This window comes from Neomonachus schauinslandi, chromosome 10 (genome assembly GCF_002201575.2).
Source record: "Neomonachus schauinslandi chromosome 10, ASM220157v2, whole genome shotgun sequence".
Lineage (NCBI taxonomy): Eukaryota > Metazoa > Chordata > Mammalia > Carnivora > Phocidae > Neomonachus > Neomonachus schauinslandi.
This window is the reverse complement of record NC_058412.1, coordinates 92,247,976-92,272,857: the sequence shown is the minus strand read 5'-3', so window position 1 is coordinate 92,272,857 and position 24,882 is coordinate 92,247,976. Positions and strand designations below refer to the sequence as shown.

General features: G+C 41.4%; 1 protein-coding gene across 1 annotated transcript in view; it reads left to right on the top strand.

Annotated features, from left to right (window-relative positions):
• Positions 1-24,882, top strand: part of KIZ (kizuna centrosomal protein) — a 126,201-nt gene that overhangs the window by 69,863 nt on the left and 31,456 nt on the right. The window contains exon 7 of the mRNA XM_044918578.1: positions 17,432-17,525. Coding sequence (XP_044774513.1) covers positions 17,432-17,525 — 94 coding nt within the window. The remainder of the gene's footprint in view (positions 1-17,431; positions 17,526-24,882) is intronic.

Genomic DNA, 24,882 nt, shown 5'->3' with positions numbered 1-24,882 from the left:
TGCCCTTCACACCATGCTCGCATCTCTCTAGCTAAAATAAATAAATATAATCTTTAAAAAAAAAATGATGAAGAAGCAAGAAATTACTGAATATTTTTGTCCTTTTCACGTATTTTAAACCTTATTTACTCTATGTGTCCATTAGGACTCTTTCTGTTGTTAAGTATTTACTTATTTTAAACTGTTCTAAGTCAAAGGGACTGGCATATGGCAAGAAGTCCAGTGGTAGATGGTCTGCAGGCTGGCTTAACCCAAGGCTCAGATGATGCTACTAGGCTCTGACTCCTCTCTTTTTCTTGGTTCCATTTCTCCTGGATTGGCTCAGTTCTCAGGCCCTGCATCCTGGTGGTCTTTGTCCTGGCGTGCTGAGTCAGAGTCTTTTACTGGCTCTGACCCTGTCATTGGCCCACCCCCTCCACAGTCACTGTAAAAAGGGGAGAGCACCACTGGCTTCCACCTGGACCCCATGCTTCGCCCTTAGCCCCATCTGAGGAGGGTAGGTTAAGATGGGGGAGTGGTAATCCATTAGAGAGCGAAACAGATGTTACAGGCTATTGGGTAGCAAGGCGCCACACTTCCTTCTCTCCGTCCCTGACTTCACTTCTGCATGTTGTTGCCTATTTTATTCCTCCTCCTTTGGTTCCTTATGGCTCATCTTTCTTTTTATTCTCTTTAACCTATATTTCTCATAGGCTTCTGGAAAAACCAAATGCATTTTAAGGTGTTGACAAAGAACATTTGAGCCTGATAGCTGAGTGGGAAAGCTTCCCTTCAGTGAGGGCTTTTGTTGAGAAGTGTATGCAGACAGGACAAGCAGATAGGACAAGGAAAAACTCAAAAGTTAAGCAAAAAGCGAGACTTTGATGTTTGCTCGTACTCTTACTTAATCTCACCATTTTGAGTCCTAGTTGGGAAACTGACACTGTTGCCTTAAGCTACAGGAGAGATGGGAGGAGCGGTTCTGAATCCTGTCTTTCATGGCTTTCAACTAGCTAGCTTTTTTTTTTCTATTTTCCTTTGTCAGTGTAAATTTATTTTAATTTGCTTGTCATTTTGATGGACAGGAAGTGTGTTTGAATCTGCTGCTTAAACAATGCTGTTTGGTTTTTTTTATTGCAGTGACTCTTAGATATATTTCAGTAGAATTATTCTGCAGTTGAGTAAAATGATCTTTTCCAAGTTGGTAGGAGAATGGATCTTTGTAATTCTGAGAACTTTCTCAAAATCATTTTACTAAAACTTTGGTACCTGCTACTGCCTGCCTACTTGAAGATAAAATGCATGAGAGTAGCAGATGAATAATAATGAACTGTGTGGGAACAGCTGATCTTGTTAGCTTTGACAGATTGTTTTTTTTTTTTTTAAAGATTTTATTTATTTATTTGAGAGAGAGAATGAGAGAGAGCACATGAGAGGGGGGAGGGTCAGAGGGAGAAGCAGACTCCCTGCCGAGCAGGGAGCCCGATGCGGGACTTGATCCAGGGACTCCAGGATCATGACCTGAGCCGAAGGCAGTCGCTTAACCAACTGAGCCACCCAGGCGCCCCGACAGATTGTTTTTTTAATCATGGGTATATGTACTAGTGGTTTGATTTTTATATTGCGTACATATATTGCTTATAAAAATGTTTCTAATGTATATGATGAAATGAAATATATCAGTATTTCATGCTGTTTTATAAAAAAAGTTCTGTGTATTCCAGGTGTTGTGCCACCTTAAACATTGGAAAGCACCACTTTCCAGGACAAGTGAATCCCTGAAAGAATTTCTGGGATGGAATCATGGGACCGATGGTCCTTACTGATCAGCTGTGTTATGTATTACAAGGACATGCTCTGGATATGGTGGCTTGGGAGCAATATTACATCTGTAATCATGAGCACACTTGGAATTGGTTCCCACTGTTTTGAAAACTGTACTTAGCAGGAATCAGGGATGTGCTTGCCCGACACCCCTGAACTCTGACACTGAGGAGACAAGCCTTTTCACCTGGTTGCCAGGGTCTGCCCAGGAGGGCCAATTGGTTTTCCTTGTTTTCTCGCATGCATCCTGCCTCTCCTCTACAATAAATACATTTATTCATTCATAAAGATGAGTTGGCATCTTCCACTTTCTCGTTTCCTGTTTTCTCTTTTTGTCTTTGGCTTCCTCTGAGCATCTTCTTAGGTGAATGCACGTTTGGATAATTAATTGACTCAGCTTCTTCATTGTCATACAGTATTGACCCTGTGAAGGGCCAGCAGCAAACCAGCACCATCTTTTCAGCAGTCCTGCATTTGACTTCTACCATACTTGCCCAGCAGAAGGCAAGTGTTAATAGCCAAGCGTTCAGTCTCCTTCTGGCAGGTGCCCCCCTGGGGAACTGCCACTCCCATTTCATTGTCATCATGGAGGTAGACTCAGAACTTAGAGTCAGAATCCAGAGAGGGAACTCTGGCCTACTGGTCTGAGCTCCCCCTCAGTGAGGGTGACTGCTCTCCACCCCATTCCTATTTGCCAGTTATTGGCCTCCAGGGAGACTCACCTAGCCCACAGAAGTGGCATCTTAACTTATTACAGGGTCTGAACCTGGCAAGAGCCCTCCATAAGCCCATCCACCACCCCATCGTGTCCTCTGGTTTCCCTTCTCCCCGGATCCCCTCACATGCTGTAACCCTTGAGGAGTCTAAGGCTCCTCACCTCCCCTGCACACACTCACATGCGGACACGCAGATTCACACACACATACAGAGACAGGCAGACATGTAACAGCACAGCAAAAGTCTGATGTTTTGTTTTATGGTTCTCTATCAGTCATTAAGGCCCAGCGAAGATGGTTCCACCCTGACAATACAGATGCCCTTTTACCAAAAGCACCCCCAGAGCTTAATTATAGAACTGATTATGATAATGTCTAATAAGCAAAAATTTATTTTGTTCATAATATTTTTAAAAAGATTTTATGTATTTATTGATTTGACAGAGAGAGAACACAAGCAGGGGGAATGGCAGGCAGAGGGACAGGGAGAAGCAAGCTCCCCACTAAGCAGGGAGCCAGGTGCGGGACTCAGTCCTAGGACCCTGAGATCACGACCTGAGCTGAAGGCAGACACCCAACCAACTGAGCCACCCAGGTGGCCCTATGTTCATAACACTTTTCCAAAATGCAGGGCCCGATTGTATTCCATTTTTGAAAGGCATAAAGTTGCATAATAGTAAGACATTCACCCTCTGTGTTCTTTTTTGCAGCAGATAGTCAAAGCCAGGTTGCTTTAGGGGACCAGCTCCATAAATCTGTTGTGTGTGCCTCAGACTGGGGAGTGCAGCCAGGACCCTAATGATGACACCCCTCTGGTGACATGTCAGTGCTGATTTAAAAGAAACCCAAGGAGCAAGAGTAAATGTTTCTGGTCTTCACCCTTCTAGCAAGGATTTTTATCAACCAGAGTGTTAAGTTTGGGATCCATAGCTTATCAAGGAGAAGATGAACTGGAACACTTATGCATTTCCCAAAGGATGTCTGCAGCTATAAGTCATGATTCTGGGCTGCTAAAAACTCCTTATAGGTTCAGGCTGCTTATCTCTGTTTAAGGGTAGAGAAAACACCCATTACAGATTCTCTCAGGCTGTCCAGTGCCTCATTAAGGAATTTGGGGGGGAAAAAAAGGTGGCATGGGAGAGGGAGTAGTTCTGCGAATTAAAGTGGAACAGAATGATGAGGTCTGTTTTGAGGCCAAAGTGGGGGAAAAGGCAAGGGTTTTGCTTGTGAGCCTCTGCTACAATACAGAGGACCTTAACACAGACAGACGGTACCTTACAAAATGTAGCCCATAATTCAAAATGTCAGCTTAATCACACTGTTTCCAGGTAAAGAGAAGGAGCCCTTGTTTCCTGGGTAAAGAAAAGGAGCGTTGTTTGCTGACCCCCTGGTCCTCAGCCTGCCGCATACCGCCCCACTCTGTTGGCCTTTGTGTCGCCGTCCCCTCCTTCCCTCCTTTTTGGCATTGTGCTCCCTTCAAGTGGCCCCCTGGAAGGGACCACCCAGGGGGCTGCACAATGGGGACCGAGGTAGCCACCAAAACATAGGTTTTGTAAGACAGCCTGTTAAAAGAAAAATACTGTTTAACTATGTATGTGTTTGTCCTTTCTACAACTGTTTTGTGTGGCAAACAAAACCCCATATACAAACTTCACTGTGGCCGCGCATACAGCTGTTCCAGCCATAGGGTGTCAGGCTTGAGATAGTCGCTTCCAGTTTATTTTCCCAGGGCACTAATTCTTGATGCGGTTTATATTTACACATTTGGATTTATGGTCAGGAAATTTGATATCAAAGCAAACAAATTGCACTGGCTTTATGAAACTATTTTATCAATAGTCCTCAGTTGGTGGCTTGGCATTGCTCTTGGATGAAATTTGTCTGTAATGCTACTTAACAAAAGCTAGCAGCCCGGAATTCGGTTCTCAATAGCCATTTACACCTCTGTAAAAGGATTAGCTCTGGTGGATTGTTACACTGTTTAAATCTTAATTTGCATCTTTATGGCGGTAGAGCTTCTAGAGACCTCTCTGGTTCTCTGTTGTATTTGTGTACCTATGGGTGGGAGGTCACTGGAGGTTTTCTCTTATTGGTGAAGGTGCTAAATTGCTTCAGGATGACCAGTAAGCTACACAAATTGAATTAGCATCTCAGGTTTTGACTGACAACAGGGGGCTTTGGTTCATTAGTTACATTTTGTAGCAGTTGTGGTCTTGAGTTGTTTGGTACATGAATGTGCACTCTTAGTTTTGTTTAAACTTAAGAATCCTCAGGGTTCTTGGAAGGATTTTAAACATTTAAACATTCACTGTAATCAACAAATGCCCATGGGAATCAAATGTAAAAAACCAGAATCAGAACTGGATAAAATGATGGTTTTAAAAAGTAATCTTTTCTATCCAGACCGTGTGTTCTTAGCGTAAAGATCAAAGCCTTCTTATGTTTAGAAAGGAAGGTGGGTCAGACCAATGAGGAGGAAGAAGTTGAATTTCCCAGCCAGTGTTGCTGTAGGCACTGGAATTGGAAACAAAAGCCGGTTGTGTTGCCCCTTTCCCACCTTTCTGGGTATGGGTTATTCCTAAACTACATGCTCCTAACCAGTGCACCACCTCTTCGAATGATTCCTCTCTATTGTTGCTCATTTTGGAGTGCAGATTTCCTTCCCTAAAACTTTGTTCTAGATGTGACCCGCTCTGGTGCTTTGTGATCTTTCAGTGGCATTAAAAACACAGTAAACGTGTATCATAAAACTTTTTTAAAGTAACAATAGGTTATGTAAATACTGTAAGCCAACTCGTTACCATTTACGGTCAGCGATTACCACACTATTGAGACTATTGTTCCCTAGAGAAAATAAAACCTGAAAGTCCGAGCCTGTAATGCTGCAGCTGAAACACTTAAATTATAAGTCCCCAAAAAGCTAAGACCCACAGGAATGGGAGACAGTTACCTGGCAGAGTTGAGGAATAGTTGACACTCTATAGGCTCATGCAGGGTTTGTTTTTTTTTTTGGTGGTGTTTTTGTTTTGCCAAAAAGTAATTCTCAGTTTGCAATACTGAAAGAAAAAGATAGCACTTTTTCTCTCTTCCTTGTTTTTTAGAAAGAGTGTATATTAATTTGAGTGTTTGCATTAGCCTGGAATGGGGTTGTTTTCTTTCAGATCATCTCCAAAATTCTGTGTTACTAAAATATGAAAATGAAGCTAGGAAGCAATTACTTTAAATTTGACACCCCCAAAATTTTATGCATTGTATGCTTTAACCATTGCTGGGTAAAATAAAATACACCTCTTTAAAGTTCCATTTGTATTTGTAGCTATTCCTGGTCAACCAGCAGGTTTGTCCACTTGCTGGACTTCACAGAGAACGAACTGGCCCTGTGTGTTGAAGCCAGGCCAGTCCACAGGTTCCCCAGGAAAGACTGGATCCAGCCTCATCAGACCGATGTCCCTCCAGTGGGAATTATTTTGGTTGGAATGCACGTGGAAGACACGAAAGAAGTTGAGATCTTGAATTCCAACATAGGCAGTGTTTCCATAAGATAGAGTCTTTAATCTTTAGCTCCGAAGTGTCTGAATTCTTGAATAGAGTTATTTTTAGCAAAGGACTGATGGATATTTTGTCAGCTAAAACCAGATAAAGCTATTAGAAATGCTCAGCACAGACCAGCTCATCTTTTAGCCAGAGAAGCTCCTGAGTTTATCTAGAGCAGACCCAAGCCCTGTGCAGATAGTACTTACAGCGGTCTTACTGATCACTTGTTGTCCAGCCCTGGAAGCGCCAGGCTGGTGTAACAACCACTGTGTAAAAACATACTGTCGAAATAGGTGGGTCATGAATTTCTCTAATCTGGGTTTAAATCTTGGCCCGTCATTCAACACACAGTGTTGGTAAGTGTGTCTTCAGTGTCATGCTGAGTGCTACATGAAACTTAAGATAAAAATCCACAAGTCCAGTTGCTATTCCCAACAAGCTTTTGGTTCTGTAGAGCAGACTAAGCAGACAGGACATAACTAGAAGGCAGTTCCATACAATGAAGGATGCTGTCTATATAGTGAGTGCTAGCAAAAGTCAGGGATAAGAAAGAGCCCTGAATGAGCTAGTCAGAGAGGGGCCAGACAAGCGTGAGATGAGCTAGTCTAAGGGAGCTCAGACATCAAATTGGAAAAGGACAAAGGTTATGTGACCAGACAGTCAGGTGTCATGAAGCAACTGGCACACGGGGCTGGAGGGTGGGGGAGATGCAGTGGCAGCAAGGTACATTGTCAGCAGAGAATTCAGAAACAACAGCCAAAACCTGTCTGCTTTCTCCTATCACTATTCCTAAGAATGGCAAAGGTAAACTCCTCCCTGGCAGGAGGCTCTTCCCACCGCAACACCGCATGCACAGCCTGCCTCGGTACACCGGCATCCTGAGTGTCTGCGTCTGCTGACTCCCACTAGCGTGCCGGCATTCTAGAGGAGCTACAGAAACATTGAGCCGTGGTCCCTGTTCCGGGTGTACCATCTGGTTCAGGGAGTCAGACTAAAGGCAGTCTAAGCTTGGAGACCCCGCGCTTGCAGGCGGGCTCTGTTGGTCCAGCATAGTATTTACCTTCTTTTGAATTAATGGCCACATTTGTAAATTTGGGAGATGTCCTATGAAAATAAACCTTGCGATGGTGGATTTCTGTCTTCTGTTGAACACTAGGAAGATCAGCATCACTGAGAACCACAGCGGGTGCTGTGAGTGACTAGCCCTTTGCCGGAAGCGTGGCCCCAAGCCTTCCACAGTCCCACCCCACCAGCCCCCACCATGGACACTTGCTCCTGCCCTGCCACCCCCACTGCTGCTCTCCCACTTCTGTGCTTTCCCCTGGCCGGCACAAGCCCAGTCTCCTGGCCGGTTTGTCTTCCTTCACCAATAGCATCAGCCCATGGCTGCCAGGCTAACCCTCTCGAAAACACTGCTTTCAGGAAACCAGCCATAGCTCAGAAATCTGAAAGGTTTATCGCTATTTTCTCATCAGAATTTTATATCGAATTTTATTTCCCATTACAGTTGCCCCTTGAATAACAGGTTTGAACTGCACGGGTCCACTTATATGTAGCTTTCTATCAGTACATATGGTATTGTAAATGTATTTTCTCTTCCTTATGATTTTCTTAATGATTTTTTTTCTTTTCTCTAGCTTACTTTATTGTAAAAATACAGTATATAATACATATGCAAAATGTGTGCTAGCCAACTATGTTATCACTAAGGCTTCAGGTCAACAGTAGGCTATTAGTAGTTAAGTTCGGGGACAGTCAAAAGTTATGTATGGGGACACCTAGATGGCACAGTCAGTTAAGTGTCCTACTCTTGCTTTCGACTCAGGTCGTGATCTCAGTCTGCTTGAGATTCTCTTTCCCTCTCTCTCTGCCCTCCCACTCATGCATTCTCTTTCTCTCTCTCTTTCTCAGATAAATAAATCTTTAAAAATAAATAAATAAAAGTTATGTATGGAGTTTTGACTGTATTGGGGGGCGGGGGCAGTGCCCATAATTCATGTGTTCTTCAGGAGTCATCTATACTATCGTATCACCACCAACAGCAACCCCTATCTGGCCAAATTATCTCCTTGCTGGTCCCCACACCCCTCTTAACCTGGCATTCCCTGTCACCTTTGCCTGTGCCACTCCTAAGCTTGAAGTGTTATCTCCCCTCTGTCTAAATGCTGCCTGGTCGAGGGTCCTCCTTACCATTCCTAATTGTCTGCCTGCCCACTGGTTCTGAGCTCCCCTTTACATCTCTAAAATTGGCTCACCAGTGGTGGGCTTATCTTCCCCTGCTTAAGAGCAGGTGTTCTTGTGGGAATCGAGTGGCGGCAAGATAAAGCCTTTCAGAAAAAATTAGGACCCAGATTTTGCCCAAAAAAAGTATTCATAGGTACTGTAAGTGACATAGGCCAGGAGTCTGGGAGGTTTTTGACAGCAGAGCTCAGGAGTGAAGGTCCCAACCCAGGCCTGGCCCACAGGGACTAAGAATCCAAACTCAGAGTCTAGACAAGAGGTCAGGTGCCCAAGAAACCGGGGCACTGACAGTGTGACCCAGAGCCCGCAATAGGTCCCAGATCCAGGGGGTCCATTTTTATTTCCTGCCCAGAATAAAAGCCTGCATCAGAGTAGGGAGATAGCAGGGGAAGAAGGGGGACTGTGCCTGCAGTTGTCTCTCACCCTCCCCTAGGACAGAGCACATCTCCTTTATCCCCATGATATCAGGCACAGGGCTATCAAATGGATCCAGTAACTTAACCAACTATAGAAGTAGGTGGGTCATGAGTAATTTGTAAATTAGTAATACTTTGCTAATTAATATATTGCTTTAGGAGTTGCTTCATTTTCATTTGGGGGTATATATCAAACATCTCCAACTGTAATCATCTCCTTTAAAGTAGAAATACTGTTTTGTTTTTGATATCCTCTCCAATAGCTTTTTAGAATCATACTTTCCCCCAAATAGACACTTTTTAAAAGGAAGTTACTAGCCAATCTCTTTGGAGGCTAATGGTATGATGACAGACCTAACTAGAAACAGTGACCAAATTGTTAGACTCGGCCGGTTCCCCCAGTATCCTGCAAATAAGTAATGAAAGCTAAATCCCTCTTCCCACGCCTTCCTGTTCTTACTAAGAATAAAGAAAATTTTATCGTAGTGGGATCTGAATGGAGAAATAATAGTCATTTTTCTGCATTCAGAAATAGAGGACATAACCTATACTTCAGCCAGCAGTTTCCAATTTCTTAGTAGTGACAATTTAAGTAAATTTCACATGAGTTGTGGAGCTCTAACTTTGTTATCATTGACAATATAAAATTAGCCTTTTCTGCTGTTAAGATTATCTAGCATTCCTATCAGTCAGGTGCAATGTGGAATGAGATTTGCACAGCTGTAGATTGAACAACATTAAAGTCTTCAAAGGGTTAAGAGTTGCTTCCTCTGATGGACTTAAAACTGCCACATACACACAAACAAGTTTTTCAGACTGCCCCATTTTACATTTTTGTCGAGGGACAGTCTAGTTGCTGCATTTTTATGTCTAGATTATATTACAGATATATTTCAGTAAACCACGAAGAACCACCATAGATTCTAGAAGCGAGCCGTCTGTGCTTAAATAAACATCTCAGGCAGCACCTGTTTTATTTTATAGGCTCTATAATCACAGTGACATTCTGAAAGAAGACCTTGAAGCCTGCGGAACAGCTGTCCTTCACCAGCTTCTGAGACCCTTACCTGGGGGTAACAGCGATGAAAAGCAAGTCAGGTATTAATCACTGCTGGGGTGCAATGGCTGTTCTTGCTCCAAGATACTTCCAAATGTGAAGGGTCACAGAGTTGCAGACCCCTAGCTCACCCGGTCACCACTGGGGTAGATGCTTGTAGTCATCAGTTTAACTTTTTTACGAACTGTCAATCACAATACATTTACTTCTTTGTGAATGTATTTGTTTCTAACTGTTAATTGGGTATATCCACTCAGTCCCTGCTCATAGCAGTGTTTTAAGGGCTTACTTGGGGAGAGGGAGCACAGGTAGCCTTTGTCTGGCATATTAGCATACCTTGAGAACAACCCAGGATATAATCCAGTATAACCACCTCCTCGAGGGATGAATTCCTCAATGTCCAAGGTCATGCTGGTGACACAGGCCTCCAATCTGTAGGTGTGGTTGCTGGACCAGCAGCATCAACAAGACCTGGGAGCTTGTTAGAAACTCATGTTCTGGGGCGCCTGGGTGGCTCAGTCATTAGTGTCTGCCTTCTGCTCAGGTCATGATTCCAGGGTCCTGGGATTGAGCCCCACATCGGGCTCCCTGCTCTGTGGGCAGCCTGCTTCTCCCTCTCCCACTCCCCCTGCTTGTGTTCCCTCTCTCGCTGTGTCTCTCTCTGTCAAATAAATAAATAAAATTAAAAAAAAAAAAAAAGAAACTCGTGTTCTGGTGTGCCTGGGTGGCTCAGTCGGTTAAGCGTCTGCCTTCGGCTCAGGTCATGATCCAAGGGTCCTGGGATCAAGCCCCGCATTGGGCTCCCTGCTCAGTGGGGAGCCTGCTTCTCCCTCTCCATCTGCCTGCCGCTCTGCCTACTTGTGTGCCCTCTCTCTTTCAAATAAATAAATAAAATCTTTTTAAAAAATTAAAAAAAAAAAAGAAAGAAACACGTATTCTCAGGCCCCACCTCAGACCCCCTGAATCAGGAATCTGGCGATGGGGTGTGGCCATCTGGATTTTAATAAACTCTTAAGGAACTCTGCTTCTTCAAGTTTGAGAGCCACCATTCCAAAGATATGCCTTAAATGGCCACAAATCTGAGATGAGAGAAAGAGAGAGAGAGTTAATTATTTGCAGGGTGGTTGGCACATATGAACCATACGTAACGCCTGTACATTTTTCCTTAAGTCAGTCAGATCCATTCCATACCCTCTACCCACCTTTTAGGAAATCTGGGTTTCTGTTCATGGCCTCAGAAGTTCTGTGACATTGAGCTACTTGCTGAGTTCATAGAATTACAAATGTGTAATGTGTGTAATGGTTTGTCCAGTAATGTCATCTGGTAGGTGTCTAATTCATGTGGCACAAATGTTGCCAGTGTTCTAGCTTTGATTTGTATTTTGGGGGTTGACTGTATTTCCTCTTATAAAAAAAAGTCCTACCATTTACTAGCAGAAAACAGATTATTACTCAGGCCTGGTCAGCAGATAGGTGTCTGTGAAAGCCCATCTGCAAGGACCTTGTGTGGCTGAGAGCATGGGAGGGGCTCTTGGGATCTGGTTATCTTACCTCCAACATCATTTTCTCTACCTTTAATGTGCCATGTGTGCTGTTTTATGTTCACTACTTTTCTTTAGAGTAGAATTCAGCCTAAGTCTGATCCCATCAAGGCATGAGAATTCAGGATAATGGTCACTAAAAGGGCCTTATCACAAAAAAAAACTTGGCCAATCAAATGGTTCCATTTCACTGACCACAATGAGCTTCACAAGTCCTAAGTGTGTTTACTTTACCCTTTGCATCTCCACTAGTGATCCCCAAACTATGGGAAATGTTGGAAATGACTGCTAGCCAGTAGCTTTTCAACCTAAAGCAGTAAAGGCAAAAAAATCCTCTTCCATGTATTTATCATGTGAAATAAAAAACAGCAGTTTTAAAATACTCCTTTACAAGGTGGTGGAAGAAGCTGCCTGGGAGGAGTCTTTCTGCACTCTATAGGTCATTGGGTGCTTGTGTGTCGTGAGGCTCTTTGAGCCATGTTTGTTTCTTTCTCACTGCCTTTTATATCTGTTGATATACTATTCGGCATAAACCACAGTTGTGGCATGTGGCATAGGAAGCATATATGCATTTATGCTTTATAATTTTTATAATTCTCTGTGCAAACTTGAAATGATTCATTGTTTGACTCTCTTAACCTAGGCTGCCAAACTGTGACTGTGGGTGAGAAGATATAATATCTACATCTACTAGACTAACGTTTGTTATAGTTTCTCAACATGCATGATAGAGCATTGATTTCCATTATGAAAGGTTGCATTTTACACGACTATTGATCTACAGTTGTGTATAAATCAGCCTTCCCTAAGAAATGATCCTTCTTTATGACCAACACAAATTTTAAAATTAATATCTGGAGCCTTCAAGACTGTTTGGTTACCACAGTCATTTTTTAAAGCCAGATAAAGAAGTCAGGAATGGTTACTAATGTCAGTGTTATGTTCTGTTACAATTAGAATTATCCCATGTACTGTGACTGGGGATAGTGTGTAACACACACTGATTGTCACTGCTTCGCTCTCTAGCCTTGGAAAAAGTACCAAGTGTTTATAGAACCTATGAGAGACAAGTAGTCAGGTCTTTAAATACATGTTCTTTCTGTTTAACCATGGCATCTGTTTCCCCCCTGCCTTCCTTGCTCTAACCACCCCCCTACACCCCTCAACACCTGGTAGTTATTGCTGGGTACTCCCCTAAATGAAATATTCCTGCCTTCTTGGTGATCTCCGCTGGACCAAACTAGTCAGTTTGATGAACCATTCCAGAAACACAGATTTGGAGAGAATGATTTGCTTTTGTTCCTCAACTGCTAATGATTCTGACGTCATAGAAGTCTGAGCCAGCAGAGTGGGAAGCCTCTAGCAAGTTAAGAACTCCTTAAAGCCCGTTGAATAGAGCCATGTTTGGTGTGGCCAAAGTCCTGCTTGTGCCCCTGACCAAACCATGGCAATCTGTCTCTTTAATCTCATCTGTAGAATAGGATACCTGCCCCATAACCTACTCTAAAAGCTAATGTGAAGACTTCCAAATTCCTGCTCATAAAATGAAGCATTTTAAAAGAAAAAAGAACAAGACCATTACTATCATCGTTACTGATTTTTGTTATATCACAGATTGAGTGTTCAAAGACCTTCATTTGGAAGAAAGGCTTTTTACTAGGTAGAGGACCAAGTCACTATTTTAAACAATTAACTACTAAAATACAATTCATGTCATTGGGGGTACTTGATAAAAAATTTTGTTCATCATTGCCTTTGGGAAAACATATCTTAGGATAAAAACGATTAATTAGTAAGTAATTTTATCTTATATGATGAGCCATCATGAGACTATCATTTTTTTTTCCAGGTGCAACTAATTAATTGTCTCTCAAATACGGTTTCCCAATTCTGCTCTCAAACTCATGCTGAAAAATTGAGTCAGCTTTATATTGTTTGGATTACAATATATAAAAACCTCTTTATTTTATTCTGCCTGTATTCAGAATAAAAGCAAGATGTTTATTAATTTTTCTGCATTTAAAACTTTGATCAAATTACCAATCTATTGTAAATCAGTTGTGGTTAGGAAGCACGGGTACATTTGTGTAAAGTGCAGTTTTCTGACTGGAAACCATTCCAAATATATGAAATTAATTATAGATTCGAGTCTCTTCTTTTGTTATATTTTTAGCTAGAGGAGTATATGACGCCAAACTTTGTTTTCTCTGTGGCACCGATGTTACAAATCTTCCAATGAAAGTGGACAAAAGAGAAAAAACTTTTTTAAGGCCTTTGTACTGCTTTGCAAATTTTCTGATTTGGTGTATTTATGTAAAACCATGGGCAACACTTCATGCAAAGACAGCCATGGCTCTTGCCCTCCTTGCCCAGTCGATCCTGAAATAAATCTGCAGAAAAGCCTATTTTTGTGCTTTAAGTGTTCGCTTAGCTGTACCGAAGTCACAGATTCTAGATGCTGTAACTCCTTCAGTAGTTCATTTGCTGCTTGGCCCCGTGCAAGTCGATTAATGGTCTTGGCCTTTTGTGAAGTTTGTACGGTAATTGTGGGAAACCTTAGCTAGTTCTTCATCCCAGGACCCAAAGGATGGTTATAGTTGGTGGGGATATCAGTAGCCAGAGTCTTGCCTTGGCTTTGCCTCTGCAGAAATCGTGTGTATCAATCACCTGAGAGACTGGTCTCTGATCATTCAATCCATCCCAACTAATTTAATTAATGTAATTCATTCTAATTCTGCTTGTTTTCAAGTTTAATTCAACCTAACTAAACATGCTTTCAGACTAGAAACACAATTGATTTACTCATTATAAGAAATACAACAGCTGAATAGACTAGAATTTGCTCATGTCCCGTGAGTGCATTTTCCCAGTAGGGAAATCTATTGTGAAACTAAATGCAGATGGATGTTCCTTCATGTATATAAGAATCAGAACAAAGGAATTGAGTGGCATTATGACTTCAGTGAAGTCTGGAAGAAACCAACAAATTCAAGTTACTGAAGGGGCTGTCTGCCAAACTAGCCAGAAACTTTGGAATCATTCTGGGAAGTTTTTAAAGAAGTTCAAGGATCCCCATGACACATCCTACTTTATGCAAGTCTTGGTTAAGTCAAGCAAAGATTTTAACAATAAAGCTGCATTAAAGAATGTACATATTCTGAATCGTATATAGACTTACTTCTTTCCCCATTTTATTACAAAAATTTCCAAACATGCAGAAAAATAAAGGGACTGTACAGTGAGCATCCATCCCTATATCTACCACTCAGATCTACCATTGACATGTTATTACACACCCATATCTGTCTGTCTTTCCATCCTTCCACCCGTCTCTCAATCTCAATCTCTTATTTTGATGCACTTACAAGTAATTACAGACATTAATACACTGGGTTTTTTTAACTTTTTACTTTGAAATTTTAAAAAATTCACAAAAGCAAATATAACAACATAATGAAATCCCATGATTTATAACCACGATCCACCAATTGTCAACATTTTTTTAGTCTTGTGTTATCTCTTTTTCTCCCCCACACTTTTTTCTTGAGTCATTTAAAACAGATAACATATTTCATTTACAAATACAAATACTTACCTAACAGATAAGCATTTAATACATTACTGTTGGGCGCCTGGGTGGCTCAGATGGTTAAGCGTCTGCCTTCAGCTCAGGTCATGATCCCAGGGTTCTGGGATCGAGTCCTGCATGGGGCTCTCTGCTCCTTGGGAGCCTGCTTCTCCCTCTGCCTCTCTCTCTCTCTGTCTGTCATGAATAAATAAATAAAATCTTTAAAAAAAAATACATTACTGTTTAACAAGATTCATTAACTAATACCTATTCTTTGCCGGTTGGCCTTAATTGTCTCAAAGTCTTTTTACATTTTATTTGTTTGAAAAAGGATCCAAATGATGTTACACATAAACTGGTAGTTTAATCCAGATACAAGATTATACTCCATTATATGTTTAAAAAAAAAAAGAAGAAGAAGAAGATAGCAGGAGGGGAAGAATGAAGGGGGGGAATCAGAGGGGGAGACAAACCATGAGAGACTATGGACTCTGAAAAACAAACAGGGTTCTAGAGGGGAGGGGGATGGGGGGATTGGTTAGCCTGGTGATGGGTATTAAGGAGGGCACATACTGCATGGAGCACTGGGTGTTATACACAAACAATGGATCGTGGATCACTACATCAAAAACTAATGATGTAATGTATGGTGATTAACATAACGTAATAATAATAATAAAAAAAAAGATTATACTCCAGACCAGTTATTTTGGCAAGACAACATCGTAGGTGGTACTGGTCCTTCTGTTACACGTCCACAGGCAGCACGGGATAGCTGGTTGTCCCACTTTTAGTGGTGCTAAGACTGATCTGTAGGTTCAAGTGTTGGCACACTGATGCCTTTAGTATGACGTTTACCACTATGTAATTTTCACAAAATTACCATTTCTTGGATGCATTCATTAATTTGGACTTACAGAATGGTGACTCATTCATTTGTTGTGCATTTATTAGTTGGAAGAACTTTGCCCATCAACTTCTTGTTAATCCTGAAATGCATTTTTTTGACCACAAAGGTGGGATAAATGATTCTGTCCCTTTACTTACCAAGTATCAGAATGAGTTGTTGCCCTAGCAGCCTCCAAAGGTTTGTTGGCTGGTTGGTTTATATTATTAATTATGGTAAAACACACACAGAAAAAGTTACCATCTTAACCATTTTTTTAAAGATTTTATTTATTTGAGAGCAAGAGAGAGAAAGAGCATGAGTGGGGGGAGGGGCAGAGGGAGAGGCAGACTCCACCCCCCCACCCCGCAGTTGAGCAGGGAGCTCTGTGCAGGGCTTGATCCTAGGATGCTGGGATCATGACCTGAGCTGAAGGCAGATGCTTAACTGAGCCACCCAGGCGCCCCCCGTCTTAACCATTTTCAAGTGTTCAGTAGCATTAAGGATATTCATGTTGTTGGGCACCAGATCCCCAGAACTTTTTCATCTTACAAAACTGAAACTCTACACCCATTAATCAACTCTCCATTTCTCTCTCCCTCCAAGTCCCTGGCAAGCACCATTCTGCTCTGTTTCTATGGATTTGACCATTTTAGGTGCCTTATGTAAATCGAATTATCCAGTATTTGCCTTTTTGTAACTAGCTTATTTAACTTAGCATAATGTCCTTAAGATTTATGCATGTTGCAGCATGTGGCAAGACTTGCTTCCTTTTTTAAGGCTTAATCCAAAGGTTTTTATTCTTTTAAAAGCTTCCTTACTTTTTTTGTTATTTATTTTTTAAATGAACTCATGATTTTCACGTATCTGCTGTGTGTCAGTCCACTACGGTCATTATTCTTTTTGGTGTTCAAAATGTCTCATCTTGGGCCAGTGGGATCCCCTTCATGATAGCCTCTGAGGCCTTTAGACACGACTCAGTAGTCTCTGAGAGCTTCCTCTGTGATACCAAGGTGTTCCACGCTCATCTTGTCCGTCTCCTACCCCAGAGGTATACTACATGCCATAGTCTGGGCATTTAATTTAGGCTCACTTTTGAACTCTTTCCTAATATTATCTTAATGCTTTTTAATTACAAGTAGACCATAGTAAGAGTATAACAAGGATGAACAAGTATAACAAGTATAACAAAGAGTAAACAAGGATAAGAGTTGTTAAGAATAAAATGTGATCAGTTTCTTTTAACCACACGTAAGAGGAGCCTGACCATCTATGCTGTGATTTGAAACCATGGCTACGTATTAGAACCACTCTGTGAGCCTTAAAAAAATCCTAATGGCCAGGCCACACCCCAGTCCAGTTTTATTAGATCCTTTAGGAGTGGCATCAGACACCTAGGTTTTGCAAATCTCCCCAGGTGGTTCCAGTAGGCAGTCAAAGTTGGGAATGCTCATTTAGCAAGTGAACTCATAACCAAAATAAATTAAAAAAAAAAAAAAAAGATACCTGGACTCTGGAAATTACCTTACTCCTGAATATACTAGGTTCCAGACTTTTCTGGATAAACTGTCCTTTGTTAACTTGATTGTGGCACCTCTAAAAATGAAGGAATCTCTTAGGTAACGCAGTATTGGCAGTCTTTAATGTGTCTCCCCTTTCTGTTTTATAGATCTGAACAAGCACCAGCAGCAGCCTTATTGAGGGCACACTTGGATCAGCATGTTGCCACGTTGCAAGAACATGATAATTCTATCAAAGAAGAGGTAGCTAAGCCATCTGAAGTTTTCCCAGTCAAAAACATGAACCAGACAACAAGGGTCAGTAATATTTATTTTTTAAAAAATAAATTTCAAGTTTATGCAAATGATTATTTGAGGAAATAGTGACATTCTTTACAATGGTTAAAATATTTGAAAAAAAATGTTACATAGTAAGTGAGGTTTTGTGATTTGTTTGCACTTCAGGCCTTTTGCACAGAGTTTTGTGTAGAAATCTCAACTCCCTCCATACAGTTAATTCAGATCCTAGAGGTAACCTATTTAAACATAACAATCACAACATTTTTTAAGGAACTTAGAAGCATCTTGTAGCATTCTGGTTTTCTTTCTCCACTCCATATAAAAATACTGAAAAGTCATAAATGTTAATTCAGCAAATATGTATTGATCCACCTCTGTACACAGGTACTAGCCCAGATACATTGGAGAGAAAGAAAGAAAGAAAAACATGGCATCTCCTTCTGGGGAATGGCATAGTGGGATGTGTGCAATAAGAAAATAGCAAAGGATATGGGCCTTCAGAAGAAGGAGCCAAGCCATTTGGAGATAGAATGAGGGCAGACTTTACAGGGGAGGGAGTAGAAAGATGTGAGGTGACCCTTAAAAGAGAGACAGAATTTTGACAGGCTAAGAGTGCAGGGGGGTGCATCAGGCAGGCGATGGCAGGGGCAACAGGGAAGGGCTGTTGGGAGCCAAAGAACAGACCCCGGAAGTAGAGCTGAGCTCCGGTCCTCCTGGCTGGAGGGTGGGCTCCAGGCTGGGGGTGGTGGGCGAGAAGGTCCAGGGTGTCATGGGCCCTGTGCACAGCATCTGTCCAGCCCAAGTAGGGAGTTTGTGTTTGGTTTAGCAGACCCGGAAAGCCCTGAGAGCTTTTTAAGCAAGGAGGCACCTGAGGGAGAGTGTGAAGATGCTGAACAGATGGAGCAGATCCCTAAGGAGAGCAAGGGAGGACCCAGAAGGCCAGGTCTAGAGCATGCCTAGTATAGTCTTCATGATTCTCTAGAAGGCCATCTATTCAGAGAGCTGGCGCTTCTTCTAAGTTTAATGCCTTGTCAGTGTGTCTTATTTCAAAGTGTGTTTTCTCATCTTTATCTGTAATGTAGGGTTTTCTGGCTTTGATCCTCTTTAAGTTTGTATTTGTATCGTGTTCAAAGTTCAAGGATTTAACATGTGCCCCTCCTGGAGGCAAGCCTTGCCACCTCAGCACCGAAGTCACACACAACTGTCACTCTGTGGTCAAGTCTCTGCCATCACTCCCTTCCCCAAGCCTTTCAGAGCACCTTCAGTGCTTCCCAAGCCCCCCTTCCTTGCCTCTTTAATTAAAAAGAGGAGAAAGATTTTTTTAACATTTCAAACATATACACATAGAATGATGTAATGAACAATCCCATGCCTGCCCAAGTTCATGTGTGTTGTTACCATTGCACCAGATTTGTTTCAGACTTCACCTTCTGCTTCCTTCTCCCCCCGACCCTGCCATCACCCTACCCCTCCTCACCCTCCTCTTACCTGCTTCCTTCAGAAATCACCTATTGCAGTTATAGATACAGCCCCCATGTGCCTCTCACGGATCCAGTTTCTCTTTTCACAGATAACCTGGAATGTATCCTTCTCACACACATTTGCATTTTACTGCATTTTATGTGATTCAATAAATAAAGAACGATATTCTTTAGGAAAAACAGAACCTATGTTTCTTAGGTCCATTCCATATCTGTTGATAAATGTAGTTCTTAAGAAGGATTTTGTTCTCAGGTTTTGTTGTCCATTTTATTTAGTACTATTTTATAACAACATTGTTTCCCATTCATTCCATTCACTGCAAGTACTTCGCATCTCAGCCACATCAAGGGTGAAAGATCTACTGCCCTTTCCTATCTAATCATCTTGTTATTTAAGTTGTTTATAGTAGAACATATATTCCAAGTTCCAGATTACCAATTCACTCATAATTTTTCAAATAATAACTCCAGTATTAATGGGAAGAGGGCTGCCTGATTAAGAACTTAGGAATCAAATTATATTCTGCCTCCCCTAGTAGGCTTTTTGTTCCTTTTTAAATCATCATGATCTCATCTTCGTAACAATCATAAAAGCTACCAACAAATTAATGACGAAGTCTGTCCTTAAAAGTAGAAGTAAGTGGGCAGTTTCTGTTAGTTTAGGACTGAAGAAATGCACAGCCCTAAAGAACCGTGTTACCAAAATGACACAAGCAAGACAAGCCTTGTGAACTTCACAACAAAATGCTTTTGTGGGTTCTAGAACTGCTTTGGTTTACACAATCATCCTGTCACAATGAGCAAAATCAAGTGTCTTTGAGTTATTTCTCTGCATTGAAACAATATAGGGGCGCCTGTGTAGCTCAGTCAGTTAAGCATCTGCCTTCGGCTCAGGTCATGATCCGAGCCCCACATCAGGCTCCCTGCTTAGCAGGAAGCCTGCTTCTCCCTCTCCCTCCCCCTGCTTGTGTTCCCTCTCTCGCTGTCTCTCTCTGTCAAATAAATAAATAAAATCTTAAAAAAAAAAAAAAAAAGAAACAATATATACATTTAGTAAATAGTATGGGTTAAATATTTCTCCATAGATAAAAATCGTAAAACTAAGGGTTTTCAAAATTTAAGAAAGCTCTACTAGAAATTACTTAGTGAAGAATCTAACGAAGCTCAGAAATATTTACTTTGATCTCTTGGGTTAATGGCTAATCAAACAGCCACATGTAAATGATGTTTACCTGTGGGTCCCTTTGCTGTCAGCTGGAGTCAGTCCCGTCTCTTGAGTAAATACATCATTAAAGCCGCCGAAACTCGGATTATGTCCCCTCGAGACCAGATAAGATCCACAGCACCTGCATAACCTATTAGGTAATTACATAATTAGCTGCATGCTTTTAAATCAGAAAAATTTGTAATTACTTTATGTGGAAAAAAAAAAATGAGTTGGGTGCCTCATTAAAACACTAAGTGCCTTAATACTCCTTTTCTCCTACGTGATGTCTCTTTCTGCCCGGGAGAACTTCTCCAGGCAAAGCAGAGTGGCTTGCTGGTGTCACCCACAGAGTAGGTCAGTCCTGTCCCTCACCACACATACACTGCTAGAGAGACATGTGATTGGTCACAGAAATCCCTTCACCTCTCCCTAAATGATGGACTGGTTTTTTGATCTTATCTCTTGAATACTCATTTGCTGGCTCATATGAATACTTTCCCATTTCTTTTAATTGCTACATAGATAAAAATCCCCTTTCCTGCTCCTTTCCCCTTCCCCTCCTATAACTTAGATATAACTTAAGAGCATTTTGCCTTAAGCTCTGAAAAATTACTTCTGGTGTGCAAGAGGAAGGTTCTTGAGGAAGGTCAGTTAAATCTGTGTATTAGGAAAAAATGTCACCTGCTGTCTACAGCCATAATTCTCTTGCTTTTTTGTATCTGCATTAATAGCACTGATTTAGGTATAGAAGAGAATTTAATTTTACTAAATGCTTTCACGTTCACTTTCTGTTTATATTTGTATCACCCATCACAGAAATCGGACTCTTTTGTGGGTAGCATGTCTTAAAAAAAAAAAAAAAACCTCCAAATTTGGAATATTAAGGTAAACAAAAAGAATAAAAGAAAATTGTCTATTGGCATTGCAGAGTATAGTTTTTAATATTTAATATACTGACAAACATGGGCTGTACTTTTGTGTACAAAGCTGCTTTTTTTCCCACTTGTCACAAGTGGGCTTCCCTTCATATCATCCCATGTTCTTCTCCATCATTTCAAATGGCTGTACGGAGACCCTCGTATGGATATCCAGTCTCTTTAAACACACTCCTGTTGTTGAAGTTTGTTTTTAATTGTTCCTCTAGTAAAAAAAATTTCAGAGAACATCTGGGCTATTCAGTTTTTACAGCTGTCCATGCTGTTTCCTTATGATGAATTTCTAGATGTGGAATTGTCAGGTCAGAAGGTACGTACGTGCATCTCTCAACGCTGTAGCTATGCACCAGTATATCTCACTCTGGAAGGGTCATCAGTTATGAGGAACGAATGAAAATATCATTTCCTTGAGCTTTTAATAAAACTGGATACTACTGACTTTTTTTTTTTTGAACACCAAGATTGAGAAGTACAAATGACATCCAATTTTTTTTGTTCATTTGACCTTTATATTACAATTGAGGTCAAATTTTCCCCTGCCTATTTGTTAGCCATTCGTATTTCTTCTTTAATAATTTGCAGGTTCATGTTCTTTGCTCATTTTTCTATTAGGTAAGTAATGTTTTTCTTATTGACTTGTAAGAATTTTTTTTTCTAGAAATTGGTACAATTTGTTACAATATTTTGAGCAGTTTGATTTTCTCCTCTCATTTCTTAAAATGGTGTTTTGGACATAATGTCTTTTCCAGTAATATGTTCATCTATCTATCTATGCATGTGAATATCACAATTGATTGTTTCTGGGTATAAAGTAAGAGATGATTCTTGGGGTTCTAGACTTAGCAGGATCCATATTTAAACTGAACTTTGAGAAAAATTCTAGTAGATTGAACGAATAACTCCAGGTGTCCTGCTGATTATAATTCATGGGATGATTTATCTTTCATGAGAGCTGAAATGTGGAGATATCACCATCAGTCATTCTGCAAACAGTGTGTGCCTTGGCATTGAATTTCCCTTTCTCCTGGCTCCGGGGAAGGCAGAAAAGTGAGAGACTAGTTTGTTGGTATTGACTTAAACATCCGACTGCTGAGAGCAGTGAGACAGTCTCCATCCCCCTCCTTGGCTCAAAATGTATGAAATCAAAGAGAGCCTTTATTAGCTAACAGATAAGTTGAAACCCAAGCATAGTCCATTCATAAACACCATCAGGAGGCCGGTAGGAAAAGTTGTTGTCTGGTGGCATTTGTCACATACGAGAGCTCCAATTTGCAGAGCTCATTCAGTCCCAGCGTGAGCTGTGTAAAGCAGCTTGTTCACTCTTCTCTGGGCTTTTGTTCCTGTGCAGGTATGGGTTAGTGTTGTAGCCTCAGGCCGCAAGCTCCTTCAAGTTGGGGGCTTCCTTAAAAATCCGTCTTTCTAAAAGGTCTGCTAACAATACAGCTTGGGAATGTATTACAGATGTTTCTCCCGACTCTACCGAAGTTGTTTTTGACTTAAAACTTTGATTATTCCTTGTCTGAGGCTGACGTTTCTTTCTGCCCTGCTTATCATTATTCCCTGCTTGTTAGGGCCTTATATTGTGGATTCTTTTACGGATGACCCACTGGGCACATTTGCTGCTCTCTGTTGGCTCCATGGTCCAGTAAAGCCAAGCCAGCCATTCTCATGTAGTAATTGGACCTTCTGCCAAAATCCTTACAGATAGAAAAAACTCATCTTTGAGAAATTATCTATAGAATTATCTTAGAAGATGAGTCCTTTTATCAATGTCCCTATCAAAAAAGTACGAGAAATCCTAGAGATAGGAGTATTGAGTAGTGAAGATCATTTATCTTCATTTATGAAATATACGAAATAAAGACCTGCAGTATGCTCACCACTCTACTTACCTCATCCCAGTAAAAAAAAAAAAAAAAAAAAAAGGGGCTCCGCGGAGAACTGGTGGCAGGGCTGGTATCAGTATCAAGCATAGAAAGACTTATTAGACATTTGCAGTATTATTATAGCATTTTATTTTGAGGCCCAGTTGGAACCCAGCTAAAGCAAAAGAGGGTCTCGTATGAAAAGGGATGCACAGAGCAGTGAGATAAATTGTGTGTCATCATTGAGGGCCTAATGAGAAGTAATCTGAGTCACTGGCAACCCCAGTTTCCGTTGTCTGCAAATTCTGCAGCACAAAGTGCAGGAAGCTGCAACAGTTCTTAAACAATTTTATTCTTAAGATATGTGTGGAGACAGAGGCCATTATAGTGAAGTCATGCCAAGAAATTATTAGTTACAGCTATTGCATAAGATGTGGAAGAAATACATCTTTGAGGGTCTTTCAGATGTTTGGATTATTTTAACCATCAGAAAAAGAAAACTACAGCTTTCATTACAGAATCTGGGCCAATTCTTTTTGTTCATATTCTAAAATGCTTTTCACATAGCCAGGATTATTGGGCACACAGAATTGGAGCTTAACTCTCTGTGGGAAGAGACTAGATCAGGATGGGTAGAGATCTAGAAATGAGACATGCCAGGATGGTCCAGAGACCATACTGACAGTTGAGAGATGGCAGTTCAAGGACGTGGTCCTACTCTTCATACCTCTTCCTGGACAGATTCTGGAAGCAGTTGCAGTGCAGTGGTCCATGTAGGCAGCTGGGATTGGGGCACTCTGACAGCCAGGGACAGGAACCAGCCCTGGCCTGAGCTTCAGAGGCAGGACTTTATACCTGAACCCTAGTCTGCAGGGATACTGTGCAGATCATCCCAATATAGAGTTACCGCAGTTGGAATAAGATCCAGGACTAATTTAAACAAATGAAGGAAAAGCACCTGGTTACTAGAAGTGAACCACAGACAGGTCTTGGCTGCAAGTCTAACTTGATGCCAGGTCCCTTGGCCAAGGAAACTAGAACTCCTTAAATCCCCTCTAATCAGTTGCTGCAGCCCCTAGGATGGGCATGAGTCCAAGAGGCCAGCCGGTCCTAGGGAGGGCAGAAGGCAGGAGCCTTGCAAGGATGTCAAGGCCCACGGCAGTGACCTCAAAGTATGTTCCAGGCCAAACTCAACAAGGCTAGATCTTCCATATTCTGCCTCAGTGAGGCAGATATGTCAGGACATCTTCACCTTCTTTTGTATTAATCACAAGGAAAGATTATTGTCTTCCCTCTTCTTCCCCAGATAATTATGGTGTTACCCCTTTGTGCTTAGACTAAAGATGACCCGTGAGGCTTTGTCCCTGTCCCACTCTTCATATTAACTTGTAGAATCTCATGTTTGTTTCCAACAGGTTGGGTTGGACCCTGCCCTGTATTTATTCCTGTCATCAGATACCAGTGATAGATCAGCACCACCACCTAGGTTTTCTCTGCCAAAAGCCTGGGCAAATCACCACTTACAAGTAGGAAGTGAACGAGAAACATACACTGTGGAAGGAGGTTATGTCATCATTGGTTACCCCTTGTTACCAGTATATTTGTATTTCTCAGGAGGAGATGGACCTGGAAATGAATAGACCTGAGTATTAACTTGTCCTGTTAATTGCCACTTGTTCTCTACCTCTCAAGTTGGCCGTGATGAAATCTGTGCCCACCTGCCTGCCCACAAGACATGAGGTGATAATGGGTAAAGACAGTTCAGGCCCCTTTGAAAACAGATAGGCAGTGTGGCAGGCCAGTTTCCTAAGCTCCCAGAAGACTGAGGGGCAA